The sequence below is a fragment of the Galeopterus variegatus genome, unplaced genomic scaffold (genome assembly GCF_000696425.1).
Source record: "Galeopterus variegatus unplaced genomic scaffold, G_variegatus-3.0.2 Scaffold11459, whole genome shotgun sequence".
Classification (NCBI taxonomy): domain Eukaryota; kingdom Metazoa; phylum Chordata; class Mammalia; order Dermoptera; family Cynocephalidae; genus Galeopterus; species Galeopterus variegatus.
Window position 1 is genome coordinate 11,633 of NW_007737570.1, and position 15,366 is coordinate 26,998.

General features: G+C 49.4%; 1 protein-coding gene across 1 annotated transcript in view; it reads left to right on the forward strand.

The window, feature by feature from the left end:
• LOC103610645 (glycolipid transfer protein) overlaps nucleotides 1–12,851 on the forward strand; it is a 24,477-nt gene extending 11,626 nt beyond the window's left edge. The window contains exons 2-5 of the mRNA XM_008594763.1: nucleotides 5,865–5,923; nucleotides 6,993–7,126; nucleotides 9,809–9,959; nucleotides 11,904–12,851. Coding sequence (XP_008592985.1) covers nucleotides 5,865–5,923; nucleotides 6,993–7,126; nucleotides 9,809–9,959; nucleotides 11,904–12,086 — 527 coding nt within the window. The 3' untranslated portion in view covers nucleotides 12,087–12,851. The remainder of the gene's footprint in view (nucleotides 1–5,864; nucleotides 5,924–6,992; nucleotides 7,127–9,808; nucleotides 9,960–11,903) is intronic.
• The last annotated feature ends 2,515 nt before the right edge of the window (nucleotides 12,852–15,366 follow it).

Genomic DNA, 15,366 nt, shown 5'->3' on the forward strand with positions numbered 1-15,366 from the left:
GCCCAGGGCCTTGGGTGGGTGACACTGAAGCAGGCTTCAGCCTGTCTACCTGGAAAAAGACCCTGAGGCACCGATAAAATATCCAAGAGTTTATTTGAGCCAATATGTGTAAGCACTACCTGGGAAAATACCACCAAGTTGCCTTGGGAAGTGTTTTCTGAAGGGCCAGCATTTTTATAATCACAGAGAAGGGGAGAACAAAGGGAGAGAGAGGGGACAACCCCTTAATCAGTACAGTAGCTTTTCTCTTGGGCACATAGCATCATACAGGCTGGTGGTTGGTTCTTAGTTATAGCCTCAGTACAGATGTATGAGCGAGGGTCACAAGATAACTTTCAGCACTCCTAAGTTAATACAACTTCTTCGGATGCTGTGTCTTTAGATGTTTGGTATCAGGTTAAAAGTAGTCTTGTGGTAACAATTCCAGAATGTGGCTGGCACCCTATTCCAGATTCCCCAAGGCTATCAGGAGTTTAGCTGACCTCAGACAGAGCGGATCTCTAGTATCAAGCCCAAGTCCGCCTGGAGCACTTCCTTTTTGCACAGCACCTCTGGGCTGTACAGAGGGAGAGGCCTGAGCCTGCAGTCACCTGGCTAAAGTCACACCAGATTCGAGATTCGAACCTAGGCCCGGCTGACTCTAGAGCACTATGCCACTTCCCCATGAATCACAGGCAGCCCACTTCCAGATGCTCCCAAACTGACTTCAGTGGGCACATTTACATGCACACAGAGATGTCTTTCCTGCTGGTGGCTCCCTCTGGGTGTGGCATGAAAGTAGTTTCTGGGGTCATGTTCCGAGCCCCCGTCCCTCCCCTCCATCTGGGATTTCATCTCCCAGCCCTTGCCTCCCTGGCCCCCCTTCTGGGGTCTGTCTCTCCACTCTTCTCTGCTTCTGCCGGGCACAGCTTCATAAGTGCACTCGAGGCACTGCGTCCTTCCCCTGCAGTTGAGCAGAAGCTGTGGCCCTGTGTAGTGGCCACAGCAAACAATAGCAGCTGCTGTTGGGGCCCAGCTCCTGCTGACCACAGTGGCCTCGTGACCCTCATGGTGCACTGTCGGGAGAACATGAAACAAAAAGCCTTTCTCACTGCCACCAGGGTAGGGCTGCTCAGAACTGCACAAGAGCCATTTCCAGAGCCAAGGAAGCTGAATAACATTTTTCTGTATTTCTAGAATGCATGTCAAATGACCTGAGTCATTGAGAAAAGCTAATAAACCACCCATGGTTGATGATTATCTGTCACTGAGCCCTCGTTTTGTATCTTCTCTGTCTGAAGGCTTAGGTTGAAAATCAGCCTGTTACAGTAATAACAGTCATGACCAGCATTCTGAGCTCTCTTTGTGTGCATGACTCCTGTCCCCCTCATGGCAACCCTGCAGGGATGTCCCACTAGGATTGTCATTTTACAAGCAGGGAAACTGAGGCCCAACTCCCTTTACAAATTCTCTTTCATTTTGGTTGGGTTGGTGCTTAAAACTAGGGCATAGGGTTGATCTAAACTATGAGAAAGTGCATAGAAAAAAAGTCTGGCAGGGAAACACACTGATAGATTCCATGTTTCCTAAAGTCCATTCACTCATTTACTCCACAGATGTCATCCAAGCACTGTTGGAGTCAGGCACCATGCTGGGTGCTGGGGGCACAGCAGGGAACCTAGGCAACCTGGTCCCTGCCCTCTCAGAGCTCAAGCCTGGTGGTGAGACAGCCAGTAAAACAAAGCATTATGCATGTAAATATAATTGCTGTAACCGTGAAACAGGCTTGGAAGAAAAAGTAGAAGTAAGAAGCATAACTTCATGAACAAAAAAAAATAAAAACCCACCTGACATGATTTTTTCAATAGTTTTTGTGAAGAATTTTAAACATACAGCAAAGTCGAAAGAATTTTATAGTGAATATTTTTACACCTTGCACCTAGATTTTCCATTAGTATTTTACTGTACCTATCTATGCATTCCTCTATCCATCCATCAATCCAGTATAAATCTTTGGACATTATACATTTTTGAAAGATGAGGATGTAAAAGCCACTGGCTGGTACTGAGGAGCAGCGGTCCCTTTGGATGGATTTTGCCAGTCCACTCCCAGCCCACCTGTGGCACCTGCCTGACCCCAGGAGGGTCAGAAGTGGCGGCCCCCGACTATTTTTCAAGAGGGAAGTAGTAACTAGCAGAAGAAGGAAAATGTAGCTGTCTTCCTTTGTTACTTAAGTCTAGAATATGTTGTCCTTCAGGGGAGCCAGTGGTCGGGTGCCAGGACAGAACACCTACTTGGGCTAATAAATCGCACAGCTCCCCAGCTCAGCCTCCACAGAACAAGGTTGGTGACACATCAGGCAAGGTTAGAGGGTGAGATGGAGGAGTTGCCTCATTAATTCTCTTGTCAGGCCTGTCTGGGAGGCCAGAGCACCCAGGATTAAGCTGCCTATACCCCCGGCCCAGCACCTCTGAGCAGCTTTTGACATGGCCACAATAAGAAAGGCTCCAGCATAGCCCCTTGGGGGAAGATTTGCACCCACAGGTGTTGGAAGTAGGCTCACTTGCTGAGAAGAGACGGCTTACCGCTCAGCAAGAGGGCTGTGTGCCAGGAGCCCACAGCTGGGCGAGGCCATGGCCAGGCCCAATGAGAGGCCTCAGGAAGGAAAGTGGAGAGTGGCAGGGTGCAGGATGAGTGTGACTGCCACTCAGCAGAGGATCCCAGGGACCTGGTGGCTTCCACGTGTGGGTAACATTTGCTGGACCATGGAGTCTGACCCTAGTGATGATAGGAACTCATAAAAATGATTAAAGTCCATCTGTTGAGGGCTCACCATGCACTAGGCACTCTGCTAAGTGTGCTTCATGCATTATTTTTCATTCCTATGACACCCTATGAAATAAGTACTGTTACTGCTCCATTAAACATGTGAGGAAACTGAGGCACACAAGAGGCGAGACTTGCCCAGGTAGGGAGTGACCCTGTCTGTCTGAATCCCTAGCCTACCTTCTTTCTATTAGGTTACAGGATATTTCATTTAAAGTGTCTAATGCTGTTTCCCCAATGTACCTCTTTTCACAGTTGCAATTAGAATATTCCAGGTGGCCAGCCAGCTGTGCTGGGTCACCTTCGGTGGAATTCAGCCTGTGCAGTCAGTTGGTGCACATCAAGGCCCTTGCCTGGCCTCCTGGGCATTAGCATTTCCCTCCTGTGGGTTTGGCACTGCCTCTGGCCTGCTCTGGGCTCTGTATCAGGCTAGCGAGCTCACTTTTCTGGACTCAGTGGTGGACAGTGAGAAGGTGTTGGGGAAACGCAGCTGTCTTTCTTCAGGCACTGAGGGTGAAGTCCATGTTGAGCCTGCTCAGTAAAGATCTTGTGCGTTTCCTCCCTGCCCTGCTTCTTGTAAGGATATTTGGCTGGCGTTATGCCTCTGGTCCCTGTGATAGCTTGCCAAAGGGGTGACAAAGGAGGAAGGAGCAGAGGCAGGCAGTGGGCTGCTCACATTCCACATTGAGCCCCGAGTGCCAGGCATTGCACTCCTAGTCTGCATTCCATCAGCTCGGAGGTGCCACCTGTAGTACGATGCTCCATTTCGTCATGGCCCACCAAGAAAGGAAATATGCCTTCGTTTAAGAACATTCCCATTCCAGACATGGACAAAATTTGTGTCTTGGAATTGAATTGTTTCAGGTCATCCTTGTCGTACATCTGTGATTGATTCTGTTGCACCTTTTGCTAGATGGGAAACAGGAGGCTCAGAAAGCCGAAGGGACATGCCCAAGCCCACACTGCCACTGCGCCCAGAGCTGGTAGTCAAGCCCAAGTTCACCGTGCCTCTGGGTCAGTCTCCATTCCTTGCTCTGTCTCCCCCATCTGTCTTGTGGCTGGGATCCTGTTGCTGGTGTGTTCTCCCAGGTTCTTATGTAGAGGCACAGAACTACAGAACCTCTGTGTCATCAGCTCATTTCTTCCTTATAAGCTGGCAAATGAGAAGGTTATCGATAAATCTGACCCCTCTTCTCCCACCTGGTGAGATTCCTCATCCTCCCTCCTGGCCAGCTGGTTAATTAGTGATGATCTGCCTTGTTGGCCAAGATGGGTTTCTCAGAGCATTATTCGTTTTTTTCCCCCTTGGGCTTAAAATAGCTAAATAAATTTCACAGCCAGGCAGAGCTTTATAACACCAACTTTCTCTGTACATTATTACATAGTTAAAAGTCATAGCCGGAGGGAGCAGCTCCAGCCAAAACTCCACTGTTTGCATTTTTTTCTTTTCACGTACTTCCATAAGGGGGAGCTGGGACGCGGGGCGGGGAGCTGGGGTTCCTTGGCTTCCGTAGGTGGGCAGAGTGTGAGAGGGAGGTGTACCTCGGGGCAGGTGCTCTGGGGGTCAGGGGGTGCGTGTGGAGCTCTAGCTTTGGTCCCTCGTCTTCCCTTTCTGGACAGTCTGAACAAGTCTCCATTTATAGTGGTTTGGTGGTTTCCTTCACCCTGATCACAAAAGTTAGGCAAAAAACCGTCAGGCTTCTGTGTTGGCGGGGGAGGGGGCAGCTTTCTCCAGCAAAGGCTGGGGCTTGATGACCCCACTGGGGCCTCGGTCTTTTCTGAGTAGGGCCTGTCCTTCCCTCCAGCACCCAGACAGGACCCCCTCCCCCACTTTGCTGGCCCATCAGCCTCCACCCAAACAACGTGCTGCAAAGCCAATAAATAAATGCCACAGACAGAGAAAAAACGCAAACACCCAGATCCCAAACCTCTTCCTCCTGCCAGTACTGTTCTCTAGATTATAAAATGAAATAAAAAACTAAAAACCATCGAGAGAGCAGCAGTCCCAACCAGCCATCGGCAGCAGCAGGACTAAAGGACTGTATACAGCTATTAGGTGAAATAGTTACATGACAGGCAAATGCCAAGAACATTGACAAAAATTGTCATACTTACAAGTAAGATAAAAATCTTTGAAGAGTCTGTATACTTTTACAGTTTTTGCTCTAGGTAAATGAGGCTCTCAGTCTGAGAGCTCAAAACCCACGTCAAGGTCAGCCAGTGCCAGCCACAGTGGCTGGCCACTGTGCCCTCCGGTCTAGACCCTGAGAACCTCACCTGTATTGCTGAGACATGTTCAGTCCAAGGTCCTCTGTGAGGCATTGGCAGGAGAGGGGTGAGGAGAGGAGGAGGACAGGGCTCACTAGGCAGTGGAGGGACAAGATTAGACCAGAGAAGAGCATGACCTGCCTGTGTGGCCATCCTGACCTGAAACTTGCAGGCACAGGGGTGTGAACAGAGGAGGGGGGCAGGAATGGGTGGTGCAGGGCCTCAGCTCCCATCTCTTTCCTTCCTGAGGTCTAGGACACTCGGAGGCCCCACCCTCAGAGCATTGGTTCTTCATGATACTATGCAGCTGTGCTGACCAGTATGGCAGCTACCAGCCACATGTTGCTGTTTGAAGTTATATGAATTAAAGTTAAATAAAATTACAAACTCAGTTCCTCAGTCTCTCTCACTACCTATCAAGTGCTCAGTAGCCACCTGTAGGTAGCATATCTGACAGTGCAGATATAGAACATTTCCAACATTGCAAAAAGTTCTGTTGGACAGGGGTGTTCTAGGGAGAAACCACAAAAGGTTTGTCCCTTAGATATACCACGTGCAGTTTGAAGGCTCTGACAAGTCCTGTAGTAAAAAACTGATTTTACTATTTTGGGGCCCAGCACTCCCCTAATTTACTTGCCTGTAGAAACTTTAGAACACCTGTAAACAACTCTGCCTTCCCTTAAACACACCAAATGACCTTCCTTCATGTTCCCAGGTGTCCATGGTCTGTGGTAGTCCTGAAGATCACCCTTGTTGGGAATCTAAATCTTTCTTCTCATTTTGTCCCCAGATTGCCTTGGGTCCCCAGTGTTTACTCCCATCAAGGCGGACATAAGTGGCAACATCACGGTATGTACTTGGCCTGGCACCTGCAGCTCCAAACCTGCATCAGGAATTTAACCCTGCCGTGGGGCACAAGCACCCTGCTCCCAGTTGCAAGCTCCCCAGCCCAAGGAAGGAGAAGCAGACATGGGGAAGGAGACTGGGACCCCAAGCTCATCTAACTTGGGGCCCTAGGTTTGCAGTCCTCCTTTGCAATCATGCCATCTAGTCATGGTCTGACTGGGACCAAAGTCCAAAGGGTTGACTCCGAGAAGGAACCTACTGGTTCTTTCATCCACCCTCACCAAGTAAGAAGTAAACTCCAAAGATCATGGGTGGCATTGGCCTGGCTCTCTCCTTACCGAGTCCTGGGAGTTCCTGATGCCATCCCCTCAGCCATAGACCCTTCCCTATGAGGACCCACTTAGGGCCCAGCCTGGGACTTGGGAGACACGGCATTATTTCATTTCTTCATCCCAGCAGCCCTTCCAGGCTTGTTCTGTTGTTATCCCTTTTTGTAGATGAGGAAACTGAGGCTCAGAGAGGTTGAAGGACTCACTTAAGGTCACACAGCAAGTAAGAGGCAGAGCTGGGATTCAGACCCAGGCCTATCTGGCTCCAGATCAGAGGCCTTTGTTTCTGGACATCTTTGACTCCTAAGAGATTTTCACTTGTCCACAAAAGTGAAACTTCAGATACTTGGCACCTGAGATAGAGTCAATAGTGGTTGGAGAACATGGACTCTGGAGCCAGTCTGGGCTGGGACCCATTCCCACCTGGACCAGCTGTGTGACCTTAGGCACATTACTGCCCCTCTCTGAGCTTCAGTGTCCTCAACTGTACATTGAGATAACGACAGAGCACCATCAGGGTTGCCATGTCATATGAAGCACTTTGCATTTCCTGGCATATGGGAGGCACCCAATAAATGTGAACAGTTGTGGAGTTACTGTTACAAGTCTTGTCCCTGTTGTTCTCGATGGGCCAGAAGGAAAGGGAGGTGCTGGCAGAGTGCTCCTCCATCCAGTGTGTGCGCTGGCCAGTTTCATCTGAGGGCAGCTTTTCCAAGGGGAAAACCCCGTGTGCTCCATTTCAGAAAATCAAAGCTGTGTATGACACCAACCCGGCCAAGTTCCGGACCCTGCAGAATATCCTGGAGGTGGAGAAAGAAATGTACGGAGCAGAGTGGCCCAAAGTGGGGGCCACGCTGGCGCTGTTGTGGCTGAAAAGGTGACAGACTTGGGTGGCAGGGACTGGGGCCCTGTACTGCAGAGGATGGGAAGCAAACCCTCCCACTGCCCCGCAGTGTCTAGGAAGGAAGGTCACTTCCGTTTCTTTTGCAAAGGTGCCCTTCTAGTGTGATGCTAATTAATGACTGAGAAAAGCCTTCCTAGGGCCAAGGCTTGCCTGATGGTGACACTTCCTTTTCCAGTTTCATCACAGGCATCGCAAGCAAGTGCATACTCCATCCTGGGCATTGTGCTAAGCTCTTCATGTATATATGCCTGCTCGAATGTCACACTCTGTGAGTTAGATGTGGTGACCCTCCCCATCTCACAGAGGCAGCCATGGGGGCTTTTGGAGACCAGATCACGTGTCCAGCTCATCTAAGCACGGTTGTGCAGGTTGTGTACTGCACAGAGGTGTCCTGGTTAGGGCTGGTCATATTGTGCAAAAGATGGATTTTTATATCATGACAGTTTCTTGACAGAAATACAGCATCTTGAAGAGGAGTTCTATCTAATTGGCACAAAGGTGTTCTATGGGCTGGGGGTGGGACACTCTGGTTTGAACCCATGCTGTTCTCTACCAGCTACAGAATTCTCCTTTAGCTGTGCAGATGCCACAGCTCCCTGCAGCTGCTATGAAGCCAGGGACCCATTCCCTGACCCACAGATGTTCCCGATGTTGCCCCATTTCTGAGACCTGGAGTCAGGAGGGGAGCTCTTCCCTCATCTCCCTTCCAGTCTCCTGGAATCTCCTCCACCTCCTGCCCCCAATACACAAACACACACAATTTCTTTGGTGAAATGGAGCAGGGAGAGTCAGCTCCCTGAACGGTGAGGTGGGCATCGGAGGTGTAGGTGGGCTGTAATTAACACCCTTACAGTTTAAGGAATTGACCCCACTGAGCTACCCATCTTTGTCTGTCAGCAAGAGACCAACAGGCCTCAGGAATGCCCCTGGGTCCAGCCATCCAGCAGGTTCTGTGGGTTTTTCAGGAGGAGCAAGGCAGGCGGTAATGTTCAGAGCAGTTAGATTGTTCACATCCCAAATCAGATGTGGGCAGAGCCAGATGACTGAGGTGGCAGATGCTGGCCACTGGTGATTGCCAACAGGTCAAGCCTGTGAGAAGCACCTGCCATGTGTCATACACAGTGCTAAGCGTGTGGAATGCTTCATTGAACAAGGCACCATTCAATGGCATCACTTAGGTCATCGCCATCTGGGGAGAGAGTCAGGCTGGTGGCAGATCCTGACAGCAGAATATCAGAGCCTGGAGTAGAGACAGTTCAGGGAAAGCTTCCTGGATGAGGAATGCCAAGCAGATACTGAGACTGAGCAGGAAGGTCCCAGGTGGACAAAGGCACCAGGCCTTGCAGAGGTGGGAGGGCACAATGTTTCTGCAGCTCCTCGAGAGTCTAGTCCAGCCAGGGCCCTGGATATGAGGCAGGGGAAAGATGAGGCTGGATTGGACAAGGATGAGCTCCAGCCCGATCAGGGGTCCTGGGTAGCAGCCACTGAAGGGCAGGAAGCTGGTTAGCAACAGGATCAGATGGGGTTTTAGGAGAAATCATCCCAGCTGCTGGGTAGAGAAGGGATTGTTAGAGCCAGGAGAGGAGGCGATGGGGCTTGGGAGAGGCAGGGGCTCAGGAGAGGTGGTTGGCTAGTGCAGGGCCGCAATCAAGCCCCATTCTCAGTTCCGTGCCCCAGGCTGACCCCTGACTGACAAGAGCTCTAATCCAACTGTGGAGGATTTGCCTGATCCTCACCCCCCTGCAGGGAGGGAGCAGAGCAGCTCATCCAGGGACCACAGTGAGACAGTGGGGGGCAGCAAAGGAAGGAGCCCAGCTTGGGGGTGAGACAGGCTGGGTCCATGTCCCAGCCAGTGACCAAGCCTCTTTGGGGAGCCTCAGTGCTCTCCTCTGTGAAATGGGCTGATCGTGCCCAGCTGAGCCCCTTGGGGCCATGGGGAGCAAGAAGTGAGATGATGTGCAGTAAAGGGCTGGCACTGATCAGATTTTCGATTTGGGCTCCCAACTATAACCCACACCCTTCTCCAGTTTTCAAAGCATCACCCTGCCCCTTGAGGAAGGGCATCAGTGGCAGTTGGAGGATGCAGACCATGGCTTGGGGCAGTGGGTTGCTGCACAGTCTCAGTCAGAGGAACGGTGTAGGAGATTTAGAAAGATCCCAAGGGCTGCAGAGTAGAGAAAGGAAGCCCAGGTGGGCATGGGGCCAGGCTTGCCAGTGTGCCCGGTGTGTCCACAGTCTGTGCTCTGTGAGTCCTTTGAGGGCAAGTGTTATGACTTCATTCCTCAAATTGATGGCTACCTGCCACCCACGAGCCCACAAGAGTCTATATGGACCCAGAACTGGATGGGGTAGGCCCAGACCCTGCCTTCATGGATCTTATAGCACCGTGGGGACAATTGTCATGGGCCAGCACCAGGCCTAATAGAAGGTGCTCAGGAGATGTTGAGGTGAGCCAAGGGTCTTACCGCACATAAGCAGAGCATAAGGATAGCAGTTCAGGAGTAACTGCTCCCTTTTGTGTGTACGTATTCCTGACTCACAAGTAGGTGCTTCATTCAGAGTACATCAGGGTCTACCATGACAGGGGTCTGCTGAGTTGTTGATGAGGCAGGAGCATGCAGGGTCCTAAAGAGTCATCTCCTCTCTGGGCCATAGAGGCCTCCGTTTCATCCAGGTCTTCCTGCAGAGCATCTGTGACGGGGAGCGGGACGAGAACCACCCCAACCTCATTCGAGTCAACGCCACCAAGGCCTACGAGATGGCCCTCAAGAAGTACCATGGCTGGATCGTGCAGAAGATCTTCCAGGTGAGCCGCCCCTCCCCGCCAGGCCCAGAGGACCACCAGCTTGTGGGTTCCATTCCCTGCTCTGTCACTTCTCTGCTGTGGCCTCTTGGAACCTACGTTTGCCCACCTGGGCTCAGGAAGGGCTCCCCTGTCTATTTGGGGTGAGGCTGGTGTTCTGAGGGATCCCCCTCACATGCACTAGGCCAGCCCTATCTGTGGTCCTGGAGGGGCATTATTGTAGATGCTCCATGGTGTTACTCTTTAGATGGCTTGGCCTGTGAGGCTTGATTGCGGGGTGAGGAGTGAAACTATGGCAAAGGCTTTTGAGGACCTGAGGTTGATGGTGGGCTGGCCTAACTGGCCCCTTGGATTCAGCCTGGACCTTCCCATGGGGTAGAGAGGGAAAGAAAGGCCTCTGTCCCCATGGGGACATCTGCTGAAAGGACATTGGCCTGCAGGGTTCTTGGTGGCTTGTGTTGGGGTGACATTGTCCAGGGCTCCTGGAAACATCCTCAGCATTAGCCTGGTTAGCTGAAGGCCCGGGTCACAAGGCTGAGAGGCCCACTCAGGAAACATGGAAGGGCCCTTGGGGTGCCTTACACATGGTTGCTGGCCACCCTACCTCTCACTGCCCCCTCATCTTACCCTGCATGGCCTTGCCCAGCCTGCCAAGGCCACCATTTCTGCTGCAGCTCCCATCACCTGCCCATCCTCGCTGCCATGAGAACCAGGATCTGAAGGCTGACCTTTCCCATGAGGCACAGGCCGCAGGGAGGCTGGATTGGGAGCCAGTCTGGGTTCGGGCAGGAAGAGCTGGTTGTGGGGCAGAAAACATGGTCACCTGTGAGCCATCTGCCCCAGCAGGGCTGGGGACAGGGCCCATCCTAGGTGGGTGCCTTAGGAGCCCCCTGCTGTGCAGTACACTTTCCCCCTGAGAAAGCCTTGTGACTGCGATCTTAATAATAACAGTGTGTCCTGTGTGCCTGGCCCAGGGCAGCTGCCTGTGAATTGTAATCTTTACAAATGCACCCCGAGATGGGTACTCTCACCCCCATTTCACAGAGGAGGAAAATGATGCTCAGACAAGTTAAGTATCTGGCTCAAGGTCACACAGTACAAATATGGGGGGCTGGGATTCTACCTTCCTGAGCCTCAGTGTCCTCATCTTTCAAATGGGTATAAAATAGGCCCACTTCAAAGGATCACTGCGATGATTAAATGACTTGACCTATATACAATGCTTGGCATGTGGTTTATACTCAATAAATCGAAGTTACTACTACTTTTACTGTTAATGATATTATCGTTTGTACTTTCCTCATTTATCAAACTCATAGCCTAAGCTCTTTATCTGGTTGCATCTTTTTCCTTCTGGCTTTGAAATTCTGTGAATTTCTGATTCTCTGCACTGAAATGTAGGGAAGTGTCATCCCCCTAAGGACAAAAGAAAGACCACAGCACAGACTAGCAGTTGTTTCCACTGCTCAGAAAATGGGTTTTCTGAAGAAATAGTTCACCTTTTCCAGAGCAGGGAACCCAGAAGGACGAGGCTGAGCACCTACCGTGTGCCTGCTGCTGTGCTGAACACTTCACATAACCTCCTTCATCCTTACAAAAGCAGCCTGATTAGGTGGGTGCCATTATTATCCCCATTTTACAGATGAGGAAACTGAGGCTCAGAGTGGCTAAGTAACTTGCTCAAGGCTCACAGCTAGTCGGCGGCACAAGCTGGAATTTGCACCCAGGTCTGTCTGTCCCCAAAGCTGGTTTCCTTCCTGCTGTCCCTCACAAGGGTAGAAGGGAAAACACATCTCCCTCTTCCTTTTCCTTTCCCTTCCAACGAATAGCACAGACCCCTGCCCAGCATGGACCTTGGGGAGGTCCCCTCCCAGAACCCTGGCTTGCTGGCTTGGTGTCTCAGTCCCTGCTAATGCTGTACTCCCCTTCCCTCTTGCCCATCTTAAGGCAGCGCTGTATGCGGCACCCTATAAGTCTGACTTCCTGAAAGCGCTCTCCAAGGGGCAGAACGTGACGGAGGAGGAATGCCTGGAGAAAGTCCGCCTCTTCCTGATCAACTACACAGCCACCATTGATGTCATCTATGAGATGTACACTAAGATGAATGCTGAGCTCAACTACAAGGTGTAGGCATGCCCAGTAGCAGGCTCGCCCCCGGCACATGCCACTCGCAGAAACAGGCAAACCCGAATCACTGTGAATCAAGCCGGCCCGCTGCCCCTGGCCTACATCCCCCAGAGCGGCCCAGAGTCCAGCCAGGGTCTTCAGGGAATGGCCCTGGTTTCATGAAAGTTTTTTTTTTTTTTTTTTTTTTTGTCTATTCTAATGGAGCAATAAGTAACAATCCTACTTCCAAATCTCCTTTGGATTTCACAATAGCACAGACTGACTTTACACCTTCATTTCAGTGTGGTAAAAATCTATTAATGTTTCTAATGAATCAAGTCCTAGGGTTTTTTGTTTTTGTTTTTTCCCTCCTGTGTAGCACAGCTTTAGGGCAATGGTGTCATACACCTCATTGTAAAAATAAGCACATGTCCTTATAAAGATCTCACTGAATGCTGTTTTAGGTATGTTAAAGACTATGAAGTGTTTGATTTGAAATTATGCAGGGCCCCTATTGTGGGATTTTTTTTAAAAAGCAAACTTGTGTGCATTATGTGGTTTGCAGAGCCTAACCTCACAGCACTGTCATTATAAATCCTACTCTTTTTGACTGTCTTGACTGACAGTTTTTTTTATAGCTGAAACCAACCAGCAAGGCTTTGATGACCAAGAGGCATTTCTTTTAAAGCTATTGGACACAAACAATTGACTGTAGGTGACTGTACTGTATTTGCATTCTTCCACATAATTGTTTTCTTCAGGGACAGCTTTTCCAACCTAAGGAACTACCTACCACGAGTATTCTCTCAAGGGGGTGAGATGAACCTTCCAACTGCTGAGATCCAAGAAAATGCCTCGCTGCCTTAATTGTCCTTCCTGGCACTAAAAAGAGCTATATTTTTAAAACTGTTGGGGCAAAAAAAGCAACCCCAAAAGAATTGATGTGTTTTAAAAAAAAAAAAAACCCAATGAGGAACAATTAGTAATTTTTATGCAGAAACTAAACAATCCTTAATAAATAAATCTCTATTTTGGAATCACATCTGTGTGCTGTTTTGGTTCTTGATTTTTTTTTTTTTTTTTTTTTCCTGCATCAGAGGTTACAGTGGGGACCCTTACACCAGATCTGCTAAGGACCTGCTTTCTGGCCTCCGTGGTTTTAAAAACATAGAACTGGCTGCCACATTGAGAAACTTGGGGATTTCACATAAAAATCTCAGGTTTCTAGCTGCTCTTGAAAAATCAGACTGCTTGGCAGGAGCTGGGAGATGACTGCACCCTTGGCTGGGCAGGGAAAGGAGAGGAAGGAGGTATTCACTCCTCTGCCTCAGTCCCCACCTATCCTTGTTGCTTCCCAAAACCCTGTGACCAATGGTTATTTGCGCTTTATCATGGGCTGATGCTTTTTCTGATACTAGAGTTAACTGTAGAGGGGCATATTTATTTTACTTTATTCCTGCTCTTGCAGAGCTGATAGTCTAGTGAGGAAGATGAACCAGTACATCAATAACAATGATATAGAGTGGTCGTTGCCCAGTGGGAACCTGGGGCTGCAGGTAAGAGGCTGCATCCTGGGATGCGCCTTAGGAAATCAGGGCTTCCACTGAGCCTCAATGGAAGTTGGGTGATGGGGGTGAGAGGGACACTCCAAGGCATAGGTAAAGATCTGGTGGCTTGACCCAGAGTAGGCTGTGAGTGTGTTACATTGAGCTATCAAGGGATTTGAACTTGACCCTAAAGTATGGAACACCTTCAAGTTTCTTGTGCACAATCTAATATATCCAGATATACGCAGATATCCAGTTTGGAAGGCTCCTTCTGACACGGTCAAGGGATGGAAGCCTGAGAGTTTTTTACTATCTCTGTTTTCATTATATTTTCTAATATTGCTGATAATTCGGAATGCTACTGTTCTTTCTAAGCTCTAATTGCTTTTTAGGTTTTTTTCCCTTTGAGTTTTCTAGAAATACAAAATTCTGACAGAAAATTAAAAGAATTCTGTGTCTTTATTTAAAAATGACCTTTTCTTTGTATCTCTAACATAATACAGTGGGACCAGGGGGCAATTTCTTTGTGGAAGTTATGGATTTTCCCAGACCAGCTGCCTCTCCTGCTACCTGCAGTTTGGGTTTTTGACCCCAGAGACAAAGCCAGCTGGGCATCTACGCCTTTCCCATTTCATCTTTGTCAAAGTGGTACTGAGTTCTGCCTGGGGCAGTGTATTAGTCCATTTTGTGTTGCTATAAGAGAAATACCTGAGACTGGGTAATTTATAAGGAAAAGAAGTTTATTTGGCTTATGATTCTGGGACAGTTGCATCTGGCATGGGCCTCAGGCTGCTTCTACTCATAGCCGAAAGTGGCAGGCAGCCAGTGGGTACAAATACATCACACGGCGAGAAGAAGCAAGAGCAGGTGCCAGGGTCCTATAAACAACCAGCTCTCACGGGAACTAATAGAGCTAGATCTTACTCAGGACCCCCACCCCCAGGGAGAGCATGAATACATTCTTGAGGCATCTGCCCCCATGACTCAGTTTCCAACACTGCCACACTGGGGATCAAATTTCCACATGAGTTTTGGAGGGGACAACACATTCAAACACCATCAGACAGGGAGGAAAAAACACTGTATATGAGGCGCTGCAAAATTGCTTTACACACATCATGTCACAGCCACCTGAGATGTGGGCATCTGGAATCTCGTTTATTAGATCAGAAACTGAGCCCCCCTGGGATGTGGCAAAGGACTCACCCAGGGTGACCCAGCTAGATGTAGGGGCACTGGGGTTTTTTGTCTGACTCCAACTGACAGAATGAGCCCGCCTTCCAACATACTGCCTGCCAGTGTGTTCCCACTGATGGGAAGCTGCCTTATCTGACCCAGGTCAATCTGATACTGCACAGAAATCCGAATTAGCATACAAGTTTTTCCAAATGTGACTCATTTATTCACTTGCTGATTCATTCAGTTAAAATTCACTAAGCCCATTCTACAATATTTCAAACCCATTATAATACATCGCTATTATAGAGAAGAAACTGAAGCTCACCTCCCCCTTCAGAGCCTCAGTTTCCTTATCTGTAACACGGAGGTCTTGCTAACACGCACCTCACAGGGTTGTTGTGAGGCTTAAGTTAAATGTTACTATTTGTGAAGCAATTAACGTTGGAAGCATAGTAAGTTAGCTGGCTTAGCAGGAATGTGACGTGGGGTGTGCAGTGATGTAATCGAGTATTGGAGTCCTGACTAAGCTGTTTATTAGCGAAGTGGCTTTGGACAAATCATTTCACCTTTCTGAGCCT